We start from the raw sequence: 20,273 nt of genomic DNA, 5'->3' as shown, positions 1-20,273 counted from the left end.
TATAGGAAAACTTCATTGTTCAGATCTGTTATGGAACTTGAGCTTGGAAGCCCAAGGACTAAGACTTATCTTTACATTGAAAAAAATGTTGCTTGAGGAAGATGATAAAATAAGCACAGTCTAGCAGGGCAATTTCTGTTCATTAAGAGCAAATGGGCTTCCAATGCTTTAGAAGCATTTTTATCCATGTATTAATTCAGCAGATGTTTATTAATTGGCTGCTGTATTCCATGCTTGTGCTACATGCCAGGGGTATAGCAATGATCAAGACAAACACTTCTCTCACGTCGCTTATAGTTGTTGCATTATTCTTTAATTGAAAATAATGTAATCTGGAAAGAAAAATGAGAATCTAAAAACAACTTTTTGATAACATTTTGTGATTTGGGGTAACAAAAGTTTATGTTTAAAAAACTAAACGTCAGACTTTTAGTAATCAGTTCTGGTCAACATCATATATTCCACATAATATTTTCCTTTTTCTGTGTACAAGATTTTGAAACTTTGCTCACTTAAAATAATGTTAACAAGAAACTATTAAATTATGATACTTTGGAGTTTGTGTGTTTATTTTATATGGCTTATTGTCATCCTATCTATCTCACTTATTTCTCTCTTTTACTTGTCACATTGAAGAAATATAAGATGCATATTGACCGAAACACTGGTATAATTGAGATGTTTATGGAAAAGCTACAGGATGAGGATGAGGGCACATATACTTTCCAGGTTCAAGATGGAAGAGCAACTGGCCATTCTACTCTTGTTCTCATTGGAGATGGTAAGTGTTCTGTGAAACATTATCTGGAAGATTTTGCTACTCCCTTCAATGCAAATACGCCATCGCCCGAAAGTGACCATGTGGGAGGAAGTAAAAATTATTTCTTGATTAGATTCCAATGTTCAAAGTGCAATTTGCAATTAATACTTTCCATAGTATTTCATTTCATAAAACTGAAAGTTGATTTAAAAGGACACCAAAGTTATCACTGGCCCACAGGCAATACCGCACTTAAATTATCTCATATATAAACAAGTATTTATTACTAAAATTCTCCAGTGAAGGATATTGCAATACAACCAAGACAGTATTATGTCTCAGAAACAAACTACGATACTATCTTATAATGTGTACCTACTTTAAATTACTTAAATGAAGAAGATAAACATGCAAGAGTAGAGGATGCCAAATCTAATGGAGGATTATCCGTTAGAATTAGGTTGTATGACAGCTGTCATAAGCCAGTGTGGAAATCACCAAGATTTAAAATGTGATATTTGATAAAGCAATGGAAAGACTGGCCAGGTCTCTACATTTGCAATCGCCAAAGCTGTTTCACTATTTCCTGACTTCATGACCTTGAACAAGTTTCTTAACCTTTCTAAGCCTTTTTCTTCATCTATGAATACTGAAAACAAATAGGGTGGTCATGGTGTATGAGTGTTATAACAATGAATATAAATCACTTAACGCAGTGACTGGCATGTACATGTATACCACTCAACTCAATTTCATATTTCCTCATTTTTCAATTTTCAGTTTATAAAAAGCTCCAGAAAGAAGCTGAATTCCAGCGTCAAGAATTTATCAGGAAACAAGGTAAACATAGGCAGTGAATAAAGAGAAAAGCTTCAATTTCTTGAACAAAATATTCCAAGATTATTTCCGTAACAAATTAAATGAATATTATTGCTTATGTTAATAATGCCCTGGTTAATAAAAATAATTGAAAAAATATTTATTATTAAATATGTATCCGTTTAAAATATTTAAAAACTAAATCTTGAATTTTTAAAATTTCCCTTTAGATGTAAATCACCTTAGAATTTAAGAATGAGCTTGGAATTTTGCATTCATGATTAATATTGCTGATTGCTGATATTATTAAAATTTTATAGGTCCACATTTCGCTGAGTATTTGAGCTGGGAAGTGACTGGTGAATGTAATGTACTATTGAAATGCAAGGTAAGAAATAGATAAATTTCTAATAATTTGATACAAGGGAAATAAAGATAAAATAGAATGTGAGAAGAAAAGGAAGATCAACTTTTTATCTCCTCTATTTGCACCAAAATGATAAGTGACGTGCCTTTACTGTTGAATGTTACTGTTGGTTGGTAAGAAATATTTAAAATAAAACAACATAAAAATATGGGAAGTCAAGATGATAGTTTTTATTCATTACTCATGCCCTATTTAATAAGGACAGAGTCTCCTTTTTTTTTTAATTAAGACCACTTTTTTTAGAGCAGTTTTATGTTCACAGCAAATTTGAAGGGATGGTGCAGAGATTTCCCATACACCCCTGTCCCTATATACACATAGCCTCGCTCATTATCAACATTCCCACCAAAGTGGTACATTTGTTACAACTGATGAACCTACATGGACACATCATTACCCAAAATCCATAGCTTACATTAGCGTGCACTCTTGGAGTTGTACATTCCATGAGTTTGGACAAGCGTGTAAAAACATGTACCCGTCCTTATAGTATCATACAGAGCATTTTCACTGCCCTGAAAAGCCTCTGTGCTCTGCTTGCTCGTCCCTCACTAACCACACCCACCAACTCTTTTTCAGTTATTAATCTCAGGAGAATCTCTCATCATCTTCGTTGCATTCTAAGTGGTAGATCTATTCCAGAATCATTCCAGCCACACTGTGTTTCTGTGGAAGTTTGGCAATTTTTTAAATCTAAATTGTGTGTCTTGCACAACAGTACCTTCGAGTCTTGGGCAGCTCTGCTGCTGCTTCTGAAACCCCTGTGCTCCCTTGAGGGGAGAGGTTTGGTAAAGAGTTTGCAGCTCACAACCAATTATCTTATTAGGCCTTTGAAACATTTAGGAAAAAAAAGTTGCACATAACATTCTAAATTATCATGTACCTGAGTGTATGGTGTGCAGCTCCGTGAGTCATCAAACGTTTTTGGATAAGAACTGCTGGGTGAGGTTGGAGTGTGAAGGCTGTGATGGTGGACAGTGGCCCCAAAGCAGATGCACAGATTTGGCGTTTCACACGTAGTTGTCATTATAAAAGCCAGAACGCAAATACTCCGGTCTTTGCTAAATCTGACAAATTCAAAGAAACAGCGGTCTACCAGAAATGTATAGGAAGAACCAGTGCTGGATTTTAGCCTCTTAGGAAATGGCAGAGCTTCTTGAAAAACACTTTCTCAGGCAGCAGCTAAAACCCGCAGCACCTCTCTCTCCTCCTGACTGTCCACAGCTGCGTGCCTCTACTTACTTTTTCCTCACACTGCCCTCCCCAGAAACCATCCCTTCCTCAGGGGCCCCCACGTCCGTGCATCCTTCTTTCTGTGCTTCCTATTGCACTAGGCTTCTGGGAAGTGAGTTCTGCAGCCCTATTCTGAAGGTTTTCCTCAAGAGAATCAGCCCCTTACCCAGATCCTGACCAACCACAGGAGCCTAGAAGTAGGTTCTGACTATTCATTCGTTATGTATTCATGACTTCGAATGGCCTTCTTCTTTCAGCTTCTCTGACACGATCCTTTTTCAAGGCCCAACTCAGTCATCTCCTCTGTAAAGCCTCCCCCTTCTCAGTCTGGGTAAAATGAACCTTCCTCTGTCCTCCCACAGTTCTTTGTTTCATTATTACAGCAATTTATGTACATTTAGCAATTTACATATTGCATTAGAGTTGATGGAGTATGTGCAGCCAAACATTCAGACTCTGAGACTACCATGGGCCCCACTTGGAGCTAGTCTACTCCAAAGAATATGGACAAGAACCCCAGCTTGCCTACAGGGCCATGCTGGGCACTCCTGTCCTGCAGGAGTCCACATCAGGAATCACTCCCTTCACCACCCACAGGTGACAGCTCAGGTGCAAGGAGACAAGCTCCACTTTGGGCAGGTGCAGGAAATGCCATGGCTTTAAAAAAAAAAATCCCTCGTGCCCCAAGGGGCCAATACCTCTTGTAACAACACCCCAAGCAGAGCTTCCAGGGTCCCCGCAGGGACCATGTCCGAATAACAAGAGTATATTCAGGGAAGCCCAAAGCCACGGAGTCCATTTCTAGTCCCGCCCAGTCCAGTGGTAGCTTTCCCATCTGCGGGGCATGTTTATCATAAGCAATGTTGCCTAGTAACACAGTTAAAACCCAGGAACCAGTTTACAGGATTATAAAGAAAGTTTGTGTGTTCTGGTTTCACTGCAGTTACAGTGTTAGTTCTTATGTTGATGTATTAGCTGAGATTTTTTTTTTCTTTTTTGAAACTTACATTTCCTTGTCTTTAATGAGATCAAACATTTTCTTCATCTGTTTGTTCTGTAATTATCTTTCCTTTTTGGGAAATCATACATACATTTGTCCAATTATGTAGTGGGGTCTTTGAGATTGTTTTCTTGATTTGTATGAAGTCTTTACTTTTTCATATAATTTTAATTACACAAGAAATACATGAATATACTCTTCTTCATAGAAAGTTCAAGCATTGTAGATAAAGCTTAAAATCCCTTTAATCGTATGAAGTCATTTTGCCCATTTGAAATTTATGATACGATGTGTGGATATTGGATCTAAATGAGTTTCTAAAAATTGCCAAGCAATTAATTTATTAAACCATACTTGATGGATGCTAACTGAACTCACTGTGTTAATCATTTCACAATATATGCATATATCAAATCATTATGTTGTATACCCTAAACTTATACAATATTATATCAATTATATCTCAATAAAACTGGAAAAATTTTTAATTAAATAATTTTAAACATATTTCCTTTCCACATTTATTTACAAAGCTTCATTTACCTTTTAAAAAATATTTAGCCATAGATTGGGGCTTAGTCATTCTGATACTTTGATAAAGTCATTTGTTTTTGTGACACAGACTATATTTTAATCTGATGGGATTTATCTTCCTTTGGTTTTCAAATTTTTATTTTTACTTAATTCTGTATGTTAGTATGTATGTTTCTATGTTTTCTTGTCCACCAGGTGATTTTAAAGACAAATTTTTTTCTGCTGGAAGTAAAGATGCTATTGATTTAGGTTTATTCTTTTGTATCCATTTTATTTTAAACTCTTTATCAGTTAAAATAGCTTTCAATTGATTCCTCTAGAAATCTATGCTTTTTCTTATATCCAGTGCTACATTGAGAATTATTTAGTTTCATAAGAGTAGCATTCCCTTATTTCGAGAAGTATAACTACAGTTTTTCTTCTAGGTGGCAAATATTAAGAAGGAGACTCATATTGTGTGGTATAAAGATGAAAGGGAGATATCAGTGGATGAAAAGCATGACTTTAAGGATGGTATATGTACCCTCCTTATAACAGAGGTAGGTGACTATAAGTATAAAATGTAATGTATTAGTTCTGTACCCTACATTCTTCTAAAATACAGAGACTAGATTATGTGTTCCTTAGCCCCGGGCACAGATCCCTGCCCTGATGTCACCCCAAAAGCAAGCTGTAAGGACACAAAGGCTTCTCTCACCTTGTGATATGCAAGGATTTGTCAGATATCCAAACAATGTTGGCTGGACACCACAATTCTTGCCTCTCTGAGCTAGTTTTTTTCATAGATGGGTGAGTGGCAGGACAGTTAAGTGGATCCTTCTTTGTTTGCTCTTAAGCCTCATGATAACTTGTTCCCTAAAGGTACAGAGACGATCATAGTATTCACTTAAGTATAGATTTTTATCTACTCTTTGTCTAAAAGAGCATGCCTTTCAAATACATGTGCTCATTAGTTTTTAATATGAAGGCAGAGTAAAAGATAAGGACTTCAAGCCTCAAATCAGTTGTCGCCTTAGAGGGTGAAAACTCAGGACTGCTGGCTGGTCAGGTTATGATGGATAGTTCACGTGCGAACTGTTCATTGCTCTCATGGCTGGATGCTTGTTCAGTGTGTTTTGACGGCAGTTCTATAAATCTCAGGGCCTGAAAGATGCAAACACCATATTCTGAGGCTACAATAAGTTGTAATGTGATATATCTATTCCCCCCTTAGTTTTCAAAGAAAGATGCTGGGATTTATGAAGTTATCCTGAAAGACGACAGAGGAAAAGATAAGAGCAGATTGAAGCTTGTGGATGAAGGTCAGTCCACCCACTGCTGGGGTCCATTCTGTGTGTTCTGTATACAGGTGACCAGAATTCTGAGTGAGGCTGAGCTGAATGATTGAAGTCATGTTGATCTTTTGCCCACAGATTTTGTTTTAATTGCCCTTCCAGCTGAGCGAACTACTGTTTTATTAAAAAATACTTCACTTTTAGTCTTCCTTGAAATCAGAAGTATAGTTTTGATCCTCAGAGGATTTATAGTCCACAATCCACGAGAGGTCTGTTTTCAATACAAATCATCATTTTTATTTCAACCCTATGAAAAATGTTCCAGGATCAAAAACTACCATGAAAGCATGTCTCAAAAGAGTCCACTCTCTAAAAGGTGGCAAGAAAGATTATATATGAAACTCGAAGCCTCTCAGTTAATAGCAGAGCAAGAAAGCAACTTCCATTTTCCAGAGACTACTGAGGACACTTATATCATGATAACGAAAACCTACATGGGATGCCCACATTTCCAGTTTTGTTCCTGAACAAGATCTTTAACAACGTTGCTAACGAACAGCAGAAGTATGCCTTTGATTTCCCTTCCTACTCCTTGTGGAGGCAGGACTAAATGTGTTTATTGGCTGAGAAATACCAGGGGACCTAGATGGTTATTCATCATGAATTGATGACACAGATAAGAACACTTCCTCTAATGTAAATGAAGCCTTCCTGGGACTTAGGAAGATGAGAATCCTAAAACCAAGAAGCTTCCTGGAAATCTCATTGCGGCTCTTTCTCTAGAATGTAAACATGGTGACAGTTACAAAGAATTCAAGGGAGCAAAAATATCAAAATAAGAGCAGGAATCTTTTGAAACTTGATAAAAATTAAGTTCTTTGTTACCAATTGGTCAATAAATTCACCTTGTGACTGGATGTTTTTGAGAGCAAGTGTGACTAACAGTTTGAGATTTGACTTGACATTGAGCATTTTTATGCTAAAACTTTGTTTGTGAATCTCTATCCACAGCCTTTAAAGAACTGATGGCTGAAGTATGTAAAACAATAGGTAAGTTCTCACAGGGCAGTGCTTCATTCTTCTCCAGGATGGGCTTACAGGTGTTTGAAATAATGTGTTTTCTTCTTGCAGCTTTGTCTGCAACAGACCTGAAGATCCAGAGCACAGTTGAGGGCATCCGGCTGTACTCTCTTGTTACTTACTACGTGGATGATCTGAAAGTTAACTGGTCCCACAAGTAAGTAAATAACAACGTAAATCCTGTGTAGAAATTCTTTCTCCACTCAGGGGAAGGACTGGGAAAAACAACAACCCTCTGTTCCTCTCAGGTAAGGTGTCTTCTTACTTCTCGGGTCTGATGTTGATGCGTGTAGGACAGAAGCACCAGCCCATCCCTTTAGCGTGAGGTTAGCACTCTCCCTCAGCACGTACATGGTGAGGCCAGCGATGGCTTAAAGCCTCTGTCTTTGTGATCTGGGACGTATCATAACTTGTAGACGCCTCAGTAACGTGACCTCTGCCTCCGTACAGTCATGCTTTGCCAGATTCTTATTCCATCTTTCTACACACTCCTAAGCCATGCTGTGCTCTGGAACAAAAGTGGGGCAGCATTGCACCAGATTTCCTGTTGTATGAATTAATGGCCAATGACCCAATAAGCCTGATCTAGAGCAGTGCCCGAGTTTATCATCGTTGTTGTTCGTAGCAGTTGGCAGAGTGGGTATTAGCACGTTTCCTTGGAAGGCTTTGGAGATCTCAAGATGACTTTGGGAATGTGTATTTGAACTGGATTGAGCCTGAAGATCTGTTCTAATCCCAGGCTTCCTTCGCGCAGTTACAGAGGGATTTCACTCAAGTTTTCCTTGGGGATTCCAAGAGCTAAAGTAGGTTTCTTAGTCAAACCAGGTCTCCCACTTACACCATCACCAGGGTCCTTGATCTCTGTGCTTCCTTGAAATTTCCTGAGCTGAAAGAGGACAGCAGTCTGCCAAAGAAACATGTCCCTTTAGTCCACTCTTGGGATGCAGCAGATGCCAGTTCCCGAAGTCCTTGTGAGCCTCACTGAGGAGAAGGTCGCCGTGGCACCCCTGGGAGGATCTTCCCTTCAGTGGACATTTACAATACGCTGGGCACTGCTCCAGGCCCTTTAGATGTGTGAATTCATTTAATATTCAAACTCTACGAAGTAGGTTCTTCTCACTTTAGCGACTAGGAAGCTCAGACTCAGGGAGGTGACTTGCCTGAGGTCACACAGCTATGTGACAGGTGGAGGGCTGAGCCCAGGCAGCCTGGCTCCAGAGCCCCTGCCCCATCACGGCAGTACCCCGGGTTCAAGTTGCATTAAAAGTCTAGACTGAACATTTAAGCAGAGCTGGGTCCCACAGAACAGTCATTTGTGTTTTCTCTAAAATGACTTCACTGTTTTAGAATAGTATTTTATTACATTTATTATCATTACTAATAATTCCCTGAGTTCTTTAAAAAAAAAATGAGAACAAGTGAAATTCCACTTTGAATGCTTGGAGTTTCATGCCTTTGTTCTATTTTTTTCAGAATACATTTTAGGAAAGTAATTATAAGTTAAAATAGATCAAATTCTAGGAAATTCCTCCGTGACATCTAGGACATTCTAATATATCCCTCTGAAGAATGAGACGATAAATTAATTGAATCATCAATCAAAAGGCTTTACATCATCTCTAAAAGAATACATGTTCAAAAAAATTAGAACGTTGGGTTTTGAGGAAACTGCTCCCAGAGTAACAAGACATAAACTTTGTTTGGTCTAGTCAGCTAAATGCGTGTTTTGTGTGCACACACGTGTGCCTGTTAAAGGCTCAGGAACCAAGGACTGGTTGTCTTCCCCGTCTTTATGTAAGTGTGTGGTGTGATGAGGAAAAAAACCTTGAAACGGGTTTGGATCTTCACTCTGCTCCTGTCTTCCCTTGGATCTTAGACAAGTCATCTAATTTTCTGAATCCCAGGTTTCTCTCATATAAAATAGGAGCAATAATACCTGTTCTAGCTCATAACACTGATGGACCCAATGAGAGAATGAATGGCATTTTGTGAACCGTGAAGTGCTTTACAAACCTAGCACCTATTAAGGTACTAGTATGCATATTAGCTAGAGATTAAAGAACTCAGACAGACTTACCATTAGCAAAGCTGAGAACTATCTGTCTTTCTAACTCTCTAAGACATATACTATATTGCTCAGGCTAACGTCTATGTGTACAGATGGGTTCCTTTACCCTACATTTTATGGCATTTTAATTTTAATATCTTTTAAAGAATCTAGTGTATAAGAAAAATGCTGAATGTTTATTTGGAGTCTGAAATTTTTTTGGTGGAGATTTTTTGGGTTTTATTTTTTTAAGTTCATTTTGTTTATTACAACCACAAACATAATACATGTTTTAGAAAATATATTTAATATCATATTACAACTTAGAGTTTATACTATGGTATCATCCATGGTTTTCCTAGCCATAGTACGAACATCTTGGGGTACTTCCTTCCGGTCTTTATGCATAATTGTTACCATAATAAAGTAGTTTTGTATGCTGCTTTTTTTCTTACTTCCTCACGTTTACAAACTCTTCATAGAGTTTATTTTAACATCATTGAGAGTACACTACCTCTGCCTTCCTCTTACTTCATCTGTAACAGTAGCATTTCTAGACTGTCAGATGAAAGGGTTCTATTTGCTTTTATTCTCTTGTAAAGAATACAATGCATGGGTATGCTCGTGACCTACTATAGAATATGGGGAAACTCACATCCAGGGTCAGAGAAAGTGCCTCATTCATTCTGACAGCAACTCTGCTTTTCATTTATTCTTGGCTGTACTACTGAGTGCACATTTACGTTTGTTTTAAATAGCTTTGTAACCATGTGTGTCAATAGATGTCAGCCACAGATGAACCTCTTTAGGTCTGTTTTTAACTAGCCTGTAAAATCCCATTTATAGCCACGGACCATCTGCATGAAATATGCAGTAATATAATATGGACTTTGGCCTTCTCACTTTAAAGATTCCCTTAGTCCTACAAATAAACCTGAGTGGAAACAAAGATAATTAATACCCCTGAGAAGTATTGGTGCTACAATCTGGGCCCCAGACTGCTGTTGGGAGTGAAATATGCAGACTGCCAGACCCCCACCCCAGGCCTTGGAATCCACGCTCTGTGATTCAGGGCCCATAATTTCTCTGAAGCAGAAGAACATATGCCGATCCCATGTTATTTCAAAGTCTGTACAACTTTATGGTAAGACCTTCAGTAAGAAGAGACAAAGTAAAGATAAGCTCTGGATGAAAGCCAATGATTACGATGTTTTCTTTTGATAAAAACAGCGGGACTGCTATTAAGTACACAGACAGAGTTAAGAGTGGGGTCACCGGGGAGCAAATCTGGCTGCAGATCAACGAGCCCACTCCGCATGACAAAGGGAGATACGTGATGGAGCTCTTTGATGGCAACACTGGACACCAGAAGACAGTGGATCTTTCTGGACAAGGTAAACGGATATTCTGCAGGTTGGAACCTACTGTGGAGATGAGGGCATTTTAAAAAGAATGAAGTGTGATAAGAGGGCATTACGCTTGACTATTGGAAGATGATGGGAGATTTTAATAAAGCAGTTTAAATTCAGCCACGGTGGTAGAAGCAAAAATTCAACGAGTGGAGAATCAGTAAAAAGTAAAGTGGAGACAGTGAACGTGGAGAGGAAGCGCTGCTCTTCCAAGATGCTTACAGAGAAGGGCAGGTTGATTTACAATCAATTGAGCAAGAACAAACTGAAAAAGGATCATTTTATGGTGACTGAAAAGCGAGCATGTTCATAGAGTCCAAGAAATCAGTTGATTTGGAAGGATTGGAGATGTGAATGATGGGGAATAACTGATGTCTCAGGGTTCTGAAGAACAGAAGCTTGGAGTTGCGGGGCAGAGGTGAATGCAATGGCTTTGGGAAGGAGCAGGGATACCTTTTCTTCAGAAACCAGAAAGGAGTAAATGTGAATAAGCAAAGATAAATATTGAGGGGAACAGAGGGAAGTTAGAAAAGTGGCCTCAGATCTCTCAGCCTTTTGGGAGAATGAGGGGCTCTGGAAAGAATAGGGACATGGAGAAGAAAGTAATGAGATGCAGAAGGCAGTTTTCCATCTAAGAACAGACAGGAAAGGTGATATGCAGCTATTAATTAGAATTTTAAAAGTTAAAAAGTGTACAATCACAAATAAAAAGTTAAAAACCCTGTGCCATTTCTCCCTCTTCTGGTACTTTGCTCATCTTACTCTTTGCTAAAGAAAGAAGGAGCTTGTATGAAGTTACCAAAGGAGACTGTGGGCTGCCTTTTCCTCTACGGCTTCGTATATTAAAATGCAATGACTCTTCATGTTTTCATCCTCAGAGTAGATTCACAACTTAGAGAGCAGCCTTTCAACCCTGCCCCGGGTTGTTTTGGGATGAATACCCCTCCCCTCACCCCCACCCACCCTTTATGACTGGAAAGGCTCCCTGAAGGATCTCTGTGGGGATGAGCACTTGGTCCCCCGGCCACCCTGTGCCCAAGTCACAGCCTGCAGAGACTGTGATGGGGAATTGCTTCTGCGATCCATCTGACACTTGGAGACACAATAGAAAAGGGAGACAAGACGTGGGCAGATACATTCAAAACTTATTTAAAATTTGCTTTTACTCTCTGCTCACCGAAGCTCATTTAACTACCCTGCTCTCAAATCCCCCTTAAGCAAAAAGGCCCTGGATTGTCTGACCAGTGTTGCCACTGGCACCAAACACACTGGCTCAGCCGTGCCCATCTCCTTCTAGTGTGGCATGAGCAGGAAAAGCAGCCCTAACTAGCCTGCCTTAGCCCAGCTGGTCTAGTGGCTTTAAGCCTGGCTTTACGCTTATTTTTCCCTTCTGTAAAGAAGAGAGCAAACTAGTATTATGGACATATTTTCTAGACATAAAATGTTGTGATTCCCAGACCACAGAGGAGCTTAAAGACCAGGTGAAAGAAATTTAAAAGTGAAGCTTTATGGCCTGAAGTCTTCCAAGTTCCTTACTCGCAGGCTCAGGAAAAAGATAATTATCTTAGAGCTCCATAGCTCTCATTTCCTTGTCTCCCTGTCTTATTTTTCGTCTGCTGCACAGTGTACAAGCATCGCTTCAGGCCCGCACTGGCCCACACTGTGATCGTAGTAATTCCTCGTGCCCTTTACCGCAAACGCACGGGCAGGACCACAGAACTGTCCGGCTAGGAGGCTGTGACGTGAGGGATGATTTAATGAGAGAAAAGCTTTTCTGACGCTCAGGATGCTTAATAGACAACCAATCATTTTTTGAAACAGACCTTTCTTTCCACTTCATCTTCGGCAGAGCAAATCTTTCCCTTTCTATTTGGAGGGTTGAAGGCTTCTCACTGAATTGAGAGCTTCTAAAATCCACTATTTCATGCTTTCTGCCTAGAAAGTGTTTGCTTCTCTTGTTAAGCCCATCAAGTTGTAGAGGGACTGCTCGGGCGCAGCCTCATTCAAAGCCAGCTGAATTTTGTCTGGACCGCTTACACTGCCCTACACTGGTCTATTAAAGGATGTGAGCTTTAATAGACCCCTGTGTGTGGCCAGTTCTGGGAGAGAAAATTCTAACTTCTCTTTTTTGTCTCTTCAAGCGTACGACGAAGCCTTTGAAGAATTCCAGAGATTAAAGTAAGTCCCTCTTTCCCAGCGATGCCACGGGCTCTCTTGTCTCTGATGCGCGCTGCTCCCCATTGGCTGTCAGAGGGTCTTTCATTCGGGCAAGCGCAGTCTGAGCAGCATTTCCTGCCGCTTTGTTGAGCAGCAAAAACATGAAATGCAGTCGAGGTTGGCTACTTTGAAGTCACACTAAAACAAAATCCTTCTTTGTTTGTGTGTTTGTTTGTTTCTCTCAACCACAGGCAAGCTGCCATCGTGGAGAAAAGTAAGTAAACCCCTTCGTGTTTATTCCTGCTGTGGTTTCAAAATACAACTTTTGTTTTTCTGTTATGACTGCAGATGTAGGAGAATGAAAGCATTTTTTTTTTCCTTTTCTTTCATTTCTCTTTCTATATTTTAAATCTTAGGTGTTCTGCATGTGTTTTCATTTAGTCTCTTCAGTAGAATGTCTGTGAAAAGAAGGTCTCAGGTTACACTGTGAGAATGGCACCCAGCCTTGACTTGAAACACCTCTGGGCTGCAAATCACACAGTAGGATTTTAATCGCTTGCAGCAGGTGCCAGGTGTCAGAAAAATGTATATATGTTAAAGAGAAGAAAAAATAGAATACTTTGTAGGTTTGGTATCAGGTGAATCGCTATAGCTGGTCCCCCAGCAAGTAGTCCCATTTTCCTGAGGGGCCAAATAAGGCTGAGTGACCCTGACCCAGCAGTCAAGCCTGTGTCCCTAAAACTGTGCTGACTCCTGACCTCTCTCAACCGTGCTTCACACAGAAATTTCTAGAACTCAGTCTACAGGATCCCAGGAGTCACAGACGAATCATCGTGATAACTCAGGTTCTTTCTCAGTGTGGGAGCAGAACCTGAAAACCGTTGAGGGTTAAAGTTGTAGGGTTGGCCCTGAGCTGGGTGGAAGGGAACCAGGAGGAAGAGTGAGAAGTGGAGTTGTCCACCTGTCAGTGGCTCCTGGTCACTCAGAAGGGAACTTTTCACCTTTGACCTGCAAGGCCTTCCTCCCTCCTTCCCCACCTTCCTCCCTCCCGCTCCTGCCCGGGGCTTGTGAGGCCGAGGCCAGCACCGGGCACAACGGGAGAGTGTCAGAGCCAGAGCCAGGCCTCGCCCGTTCTTGAACTCTCTTGTGGACAAGGAGCCTGACCCTCCCTCTGCTTCATATGCTCCTTCCAGAGGTCTCTGGACCACAGCAGCTCAGAGCCGGAAGAGACCTGAGAGCCCTTCTAGCTCCATGTTCTTAAACATTTGCATAGAACACTTAGTTCAAACAAAATCTTCCCAATATATAAAATAGGTAAGAGCTGAATTACCTTCAGTGGAGTCAGGATGAATCCCAGCGATGCCACGGAGCAGAGTTTAGAAGCTTCATGTCCATGGGTTTAACGCAAGCCCCCCGCCCCACCGATGAGGACACTGAGGTCCACACAGCGACGTGACTCACCTAATACCACACGGCAGGTGGTGCAGGGGGCCAGGTGATGGGCTGGGCCCACAAGTGGTGTTAGGGCAACGGAGTCGGCAGGAGAAGGCAGTTAAGACTCATTCAAAGATTTGGCCTGACTTACTGGAGAAGGGATTGTGTTGATAGAAATAAGGAGGTAGAGTCACACATTCATTGAAGTAGGCTGAAAATGAGAGGGTGGCGGCTACTGCGTTAGTGTTGACTGAGTGACAGAAAGGTGTCCGTCCCTGGGGCCGAGGCAGTCACACCCACAGCACAAGGCTTGAGGGGGAGGGGCAGTGTCAGCCCTGGATTTCAGCACCCTTCCCACCCCCTGTCCCCTAAGCCATAGACAGGAGCTCTGCAGAGCATCTCAAGAACTCCCGGGAGATGAGGAAGGGGAACTCTCTAGGGAAGGCCCCAAGGAAAGCCCACATCTTCTCCAGCCTCCAGATCTCCCTGGCACACAGCCTCTGGTTATGCAACCTTTTCGAATCAGAGAGAAGCCCATGAAAGAGGCCAAGATCTGCTCTGCCTCCAGGAGAGCCAGGGCTGAGAATAGCCGGGAAAGTTACAGAGCAGATCTCGATACAACAGAGTGACCTCAAGTTGATATTTCAGGTACAGATAGAGGCACCCGTGTGTGAAGAAGAAGAACATTCAGAATGACTGGATCATTTTCTTATTTTGCGTATTGAAAGCAGGCATAAAATAACTGCAAGGAGAGGGAAACTAAATGGGAAAATGAGTTCCTCTGGGAGGCTTTGTGCGTGTGTTTGCTGGCTTTCATCGTTTCAGTGATTAACCAGAAATGCCTGTGCTTGCAGATCGCGCCCGGGTAGTGGGAGGTCTCCCCGATGTGGTCACCATCCAGGAGGGCAAGGTAAGCATGGAGCACTCCCGTCCCCAATTCTTCCACGCTAGGAAGGGGTTCCAGTGCCCCAGACTTTGTTCCTTCTTTGAAGATGCATCCTACCATCTTCATCATATGCCACGGCTGCTTACGCCTGACTTCAGAATAGCCACATGCAAGGTTCAAAATGCAGTCAGTTTTCCACTCAGCTTAATGTTTCGTAGGTCAAGCATCAGGATGCACGTTTGTCTGATGTGGGTATATGTAGACCTCTTAGTCTCTTTCCAGAAGTGATTTCCCTTTAACATCAGGAGAAGCAGAAAATGTTCAGTCATAACTATGTGATGAACATAATTGAAGAAGCAACCTCTCACACCAGTAGAAAATGGGCTGACCTATGAGATTCCTCACCTTTGGAGGGAAACGTGCTGCTCTGTGAATTTCTACAGGCCCCTTCTCAGCTGAAAACTGATTTATTTCCATTTGGTTTTAAACTGGTATTTCTTGGATCCATAAGAATCTCTCTGAAGAGCAGTGAACGTAATTTCTAATCTGGATTCACTTTCTTCATCCCTGTGTTTCATTAAAACAAATTTAATATGCCAACCACAGGAGGAGGGGTGTTTGTAGTGGAACAACATCTTTTCCCACCTCCAAAGGGCAATGAAGACGTATGATGGGTGACTGGGACTATGATGATGAACAGGGCACATCTAAGGCTTTAATGAGAGGTCAGTTCATCCAGCTATGTTTCTTCGTGCCTGGAAAATAGGACCACAGTTGACTTTAAGCTCAACTGCTGCAGGGTTGCTTTTGTTTTGAAACTCTGTTTTCCATTTTCTTCACCTAATGAGGTTCAAAATATTCAACTCACTGGGTGGTAGTGAGAATTAAGAGAGAGAATGTATGTGAAAGCATCCCGTGATCTATAACTCAAATATATAGTACAGGTAAGAGTTTTCCTGGACACCTAAGGTGCATGGGAGTTTTGTTTAGTTTTGATAAAAGTTTTAATATGCACGAAATCACAGTTTCCCGGAACATACACGTGGTCTGCTTGGATAAATTCAATGTCGATAGTTTGACTCATATTTTTCTTGCTGAAATGTGTTTGCAGAATAATTCAGTGAGAAGTGCTAATTAATCATGGGAAGAAAACAAATTTCTTAATATCTACCCAATTCTAAATGATACACTTACAGAAGAGGTAACAAGTGATCATATAAGGTCCTTCTAGATAGAAGGCTGTCCTTTTCCCTGTATATGGTGAGCCCTAGCTCTTTTCCTTATAATTTCTGGACTTCGGTAAGAAAAAAAATGCAAGAATGGAATTTAAAATGTGAAGTAAATTTAACATCTTTGGTCATCAGGAAAATGCAAATTAAAACCACAGTGAAATATCATGACACACCTATCAGAATTGCTAAAATAAAAAGACAGTGACAACAACAAATGCTGGTGAAGATGCAGAGAGACTGCATCAGTCCTACATGGCTGGTGGAAATGTAGACCAAAATTATACAGCTACTTGGGAAAACAGTTTGGCAATCTCTTAAACAAATGAAATATACATTTACCATATGACCCAGCAATTGTACTCCTGGGCATTTATCTCAGAGAAATTAAAACTTATGTTCACATAAAAATCTGTACACAAATGTTCATAGCAGCTTTATTCATAATAGCCCCACACTGGAAACAGCCCAGATGACCCTTACAGGTATATACATACCATGGCACACTTTTCAGCAATAGAAAGGGACAAACTTGATACCTGCAATAACTTGGATGAATCTGCAAGGAATTATGCTCAGTGTAAAAGGCACTCTCAAAACGTTACATTACTGTATGATGCTATTTATATAATGCTTTGGAAATTATAAAGTTTTAGAAATGGAAAACAGATTAGTGGTTGCCAGGAGTTAGGAACAGCTTGGGAGGGAGAAGTGGGCGTGGTTATAAAGGGACAGCAGGAGGGATCCTTGTGGGGATGGAAAGGTTCTGTATCTTGACTGAGGTTGTGGATACATGAACCTAGACAGGTGATAGAATTGAATAGAACTAAACACACACAAATACAAGAAAAACTGGGGAAATCTGTTATGTCAATGTCAGTGTACTGGTTGTGGTATTATACTGTAGTTTTGTAAAATGTTACTATTGGGGGAAACTGGGTAAAGAATATACAAAATCTGTTATTTCTTATACTGTATATGAATCTATGATTATCTAAAAAATATTTCAACAAAAATATAAAGTAAAATTATAGGCCTAAACATTGATCTTTTAAAATAAGAGGGTTTCAGCACAGTTGGTAATATAATAAAATATTAGGAACTACAAATACATGCTGGCAGGGCACCTCTGCAACTGCAACAGCTCGAGTGGGTTTGGGGGGAGAAATAAAATGAGGAAGATGGGATATGAAAATGAGTCACATTATCTGAAGCAGCTGTTAGGATTCTGCTGCTGGGCCCAGTGACACAAATGAAATGCAAAAGCAAGCAGGTGGAGATCATGGCAATGAGGAGATTTCTCTACTGAGACAAAGAGTCCAAAACGCCACATTAGAGCAAAAAGGCATCTGTGTGTTTATGGGAACTGGAAGCAAATGCCTTTGTGGGGCTTTGATGATAAATGTTCCCAAAGCCAGAAAGCCAAGGCCCCAAAGAAACCTACTCAGGTGTGATTTCAGACTGTAACTCACACAGGTACACGCAGCCCGGCCCGGGAGGTTTAGGTTTATCCTCTGTCCGGTCAGGCCGACCCCCAGAAGGACGCTTCAAGTTGGATCGTTAATCTGATACATCTCCTCCCCTCTCATGAAACCTGTTTTCCAGGCGCTTAACCTCACCTGCATAGTGTGGGGAGACCCGACTCCGGAGGTCTCCTGGCTGAAGAACGAGAAGATCTTGGCCTCGGACGAGCACTGCAACCTCAGGTTCGAGGCCGGCAAGACCGCCTACTTCACCATCAGCGGGGTCAGAACGTCCGACTCGGGCAAGTATGGGCTGGTCGTGAAGAACAAGTACGGCTCGGAGACCAGCGACTTCACCGTCAGCGTGTTCATCCCGGAGGAGGAGGCGAGGACAGTCGCCGAGGAGCGCCCGAAGGGCAACAAGAAGGCCAAGTGACCGGAGGGCGAGTGGGCCGAGGGGGGCGAGCCACCCCGCACTGCCTCGGGCTACGTGTGTGCGAAGGGTTCGAGCTGAGCGCGAGGAACTCTCCGTGCTTCCTACTCCCTATTTTTGTGCTGGCTTTGGGGGTCGGGGGGGATTGTCAAATCTTTATTCATATAAGAAAGCACCAACTAACGACATTTTAATCGTTTTTCTTTACCTACAAATTGTGTTAAGAAAATAACATTGGTAGCGCAAATATTAGGAAACAGTTTTAAGGCAAAGAGCAGGGTAAAGTCAGAGGGCCGTTGAACGGGGGCGGGAGACACGTTCTGTGGAGCCGTCTGGACCCGCCAGCCTCTCAGCAGTCAGTTCTCCTGGTTCGCAGTGAGGCGGCAGCATCCAGTCAGACGAGACAAGCTATTAAGTCAGCCAGCCTGTGTCGTGTGTTGTAACAAGAGCCGTGTCGTTCTGTGGGCGGCCTGGCGATTTGGAAGCTCTGGGTCCTAATAAACAGTTCACACCCCTCCGCTCCCCCGTCAGTGCTTCTCTCCTTCTTACTGGTTTAGCTGCCCAGCTGGGTGGCCTCCGCTGGGTGACCTTTCTGGCCTCTTCTTGTAACACGTCTTCTGAATTTTAAATTCCTTTTGGTTGAAGCAGTGCCTTCACAACACAATCACATAAGGCATCCCAGGTCGGTTGACGCTCAGAGGTGTGAACTTGCTCCGTCACTGTGCATCTGGTAGCTCACCAGGCGATCTGTCAGGTCTCCTCCATTGTTAAGATACCCGGAGTCACCGAATGTAATGTGTCAACAGAGGATAATAAGACGGCGTGGGGCGTCTAGCACCAGAATTGGCGACTAAGGCCACAGCTGAGAATAAAAGGCACTACAGGATGGTCACTCTAAGTTCAGAGAACTGCCAGGTCTGGGGCCTGCCCCTTGCGGCAGCGTTTCTGCTTGAGGGAATTTGGGCCTTCCCCACCCCTACCCCTAACCCCCAACCACCACACACACACACACACACACACACACACACACACACACACAACACAGGAGGAAAAGAGTAACTGTGAAAGCCACCCCTGCCTTCGTCCTGTCAAGGGTCAGGGATGGGACGACAGAGTCCCTCACACAGTTTGGAGGGGCACGTACACATCCTCTCCTTTGCAAAGACCAGGACTGCAACTTGCCTCTCACCTGACTGTAGCCCCCACTATCGCCCTGACGCCAACCACCGGCAGGAGTGAGCTGCCGCCCTCCCACTGTCAGACACGGCAGGTGGATGTTTCCCGGGGTCCCCTGGACCCTGCAGAAAGTGCCGGCCTGAGCAGGCTGACCTTCTCCTCCCAGGACGAGTGGACCCAGAAGGAAAGTGGACCCAGAAGGAAAGTGTTTAATTATCTAAAACATTACAAGTACATAAAAATCAAATATGCACAGACTCCATAATGCAAAAATGCTCATTTTACCTAGATGTAGCCCCTAGAGCCTGAGACTGGAGTTCTAATACCCGTGCCAGAATGAGAGGCATGGATTCGGATCGTTCGTGATGGGGAACTGCACACCAAGACCTCAGCACAGCCCTGGGATGCATAAAAGGTGGTTTAGACAAAAAAAAACAAGGATAGTAAAAATATCACCAGCTGACATGGAGAAGCTCTACTGAAGCTCGCCATCTGCCTGGGAGTGGTTCTGGGGAGAAAAACAAAGTTAACGGGTTCCTCAAGCCCGTACTGCACACTCGTGGGGTCCACATTTACAGCAAGCACCACATGGTATAGGTATCCCAAGCCAAGGGTTCCCATAAAAATGGCCAGTGTCTGGGCCCCAGAGAAGCAAATGTAAAACGACACTACAAGAAACTTCTGTGTCTGCCCACAAAGGATCGCTGTTATGGAAATTATCCTCCCACCATAAACAACTAGAAAACCAGGCACAATATATGTGGAAAAAAACTCTTTGGGGCGTTGGCTAGTGAACATGCAGGGCTGTGATGCCCCAGAGAAAGGGAAACAGTAACGAAAGACCTGTGATTTCTCCAACTTGGTGCCTGGACAGTGTTCAGGCTGCAGTCTAGCCAGGGGGACCAAGAGAGA

At 42.2% G+C, this 20,273-nt stretch overlaps 1 protein-coding gene across 2 annotated transcripts in view; it reads left to right on the top strand.

The window, feature by feature from the left end:
• Nucleotides 1-18,703, top strand: part of MYOM1 (myomesin 1) — a 142,948-nt gene extending 124,245 nt beyond the window's left edge. For both annotated transcript variants that reach the window (XM_030836682.2, XM_030836684.2), the window contains 12 exons: nucleotides 637-781; nucleotides 1,541-1,600; nucleotides 1,900-1,967; nucleotides 5,199-5,312; nucleotides 5,987-6,074; nucleotides 7,059-7,097; nucleotides 7,179-7,284; nucleotides 10,405-10,568; nucleotides 12,725-12,761; nucleotides 12,992-13,014; nucleotides 15,029-15,084; nucleotides 17,895-18,703. In XM_030836682.2, the coding sequence (XP_030692542.1) occupies nucleotides 637-781; nucleotides 1,541-1,600; nucleotides 1,900-1,967; nucleotides 5,199-5,312; nucleotides 5,987-6,074; nucleotides 7,059-7,097; nucleotides 7,179-7,284; nucleotides 10,405-10,568; nucleotides 12,725-12,761; nucleotides 12,992-13,014; nucleotides 15,029-15,084; nucleotides 17,895-18,188 (1,194 nt within the window). In that variant the 3' untranslated portion in view covers nucleotides 18,189-18,703. The remainder of the gene's footprint in view (nucleotides 1-636; nucleotides 782-1,540; nucleotides 1,601-1,899; nucleotides 1,968-5,198; nucleotides 5,313-5,986; nucleotides 6,075-7,058; nucleotides 7,098-7,178; nucleotides 7,285-10,404; nucleotides 10,569-12,724; nucleotides 12,762-12,991; nucleotides 13,015-15,028; nucleotides 15,085-17,894) is intronic.
• Nucleotides 18,704-20,273: the final 1,570 nt, after the last annotated feature.

The sequence above is a fragment of the Globicephala melas genome, chromosome 13 (genome assembly GCF_963455315.2).
Source record: "Globicephala melas chromosome 13, mGloMel1.2, whole genome shotgun sequence".
NCBI classification, from domain to species: domain Eukaryota; kingdom Metazoa; phylum Chordata; class Mammalia; order Artiodactyla; family Delphinidae; genus Globicephala; species Globicephala melas.
This window is presented reverse-complemented; position numbering and strand designations above follow the sequence as displayed.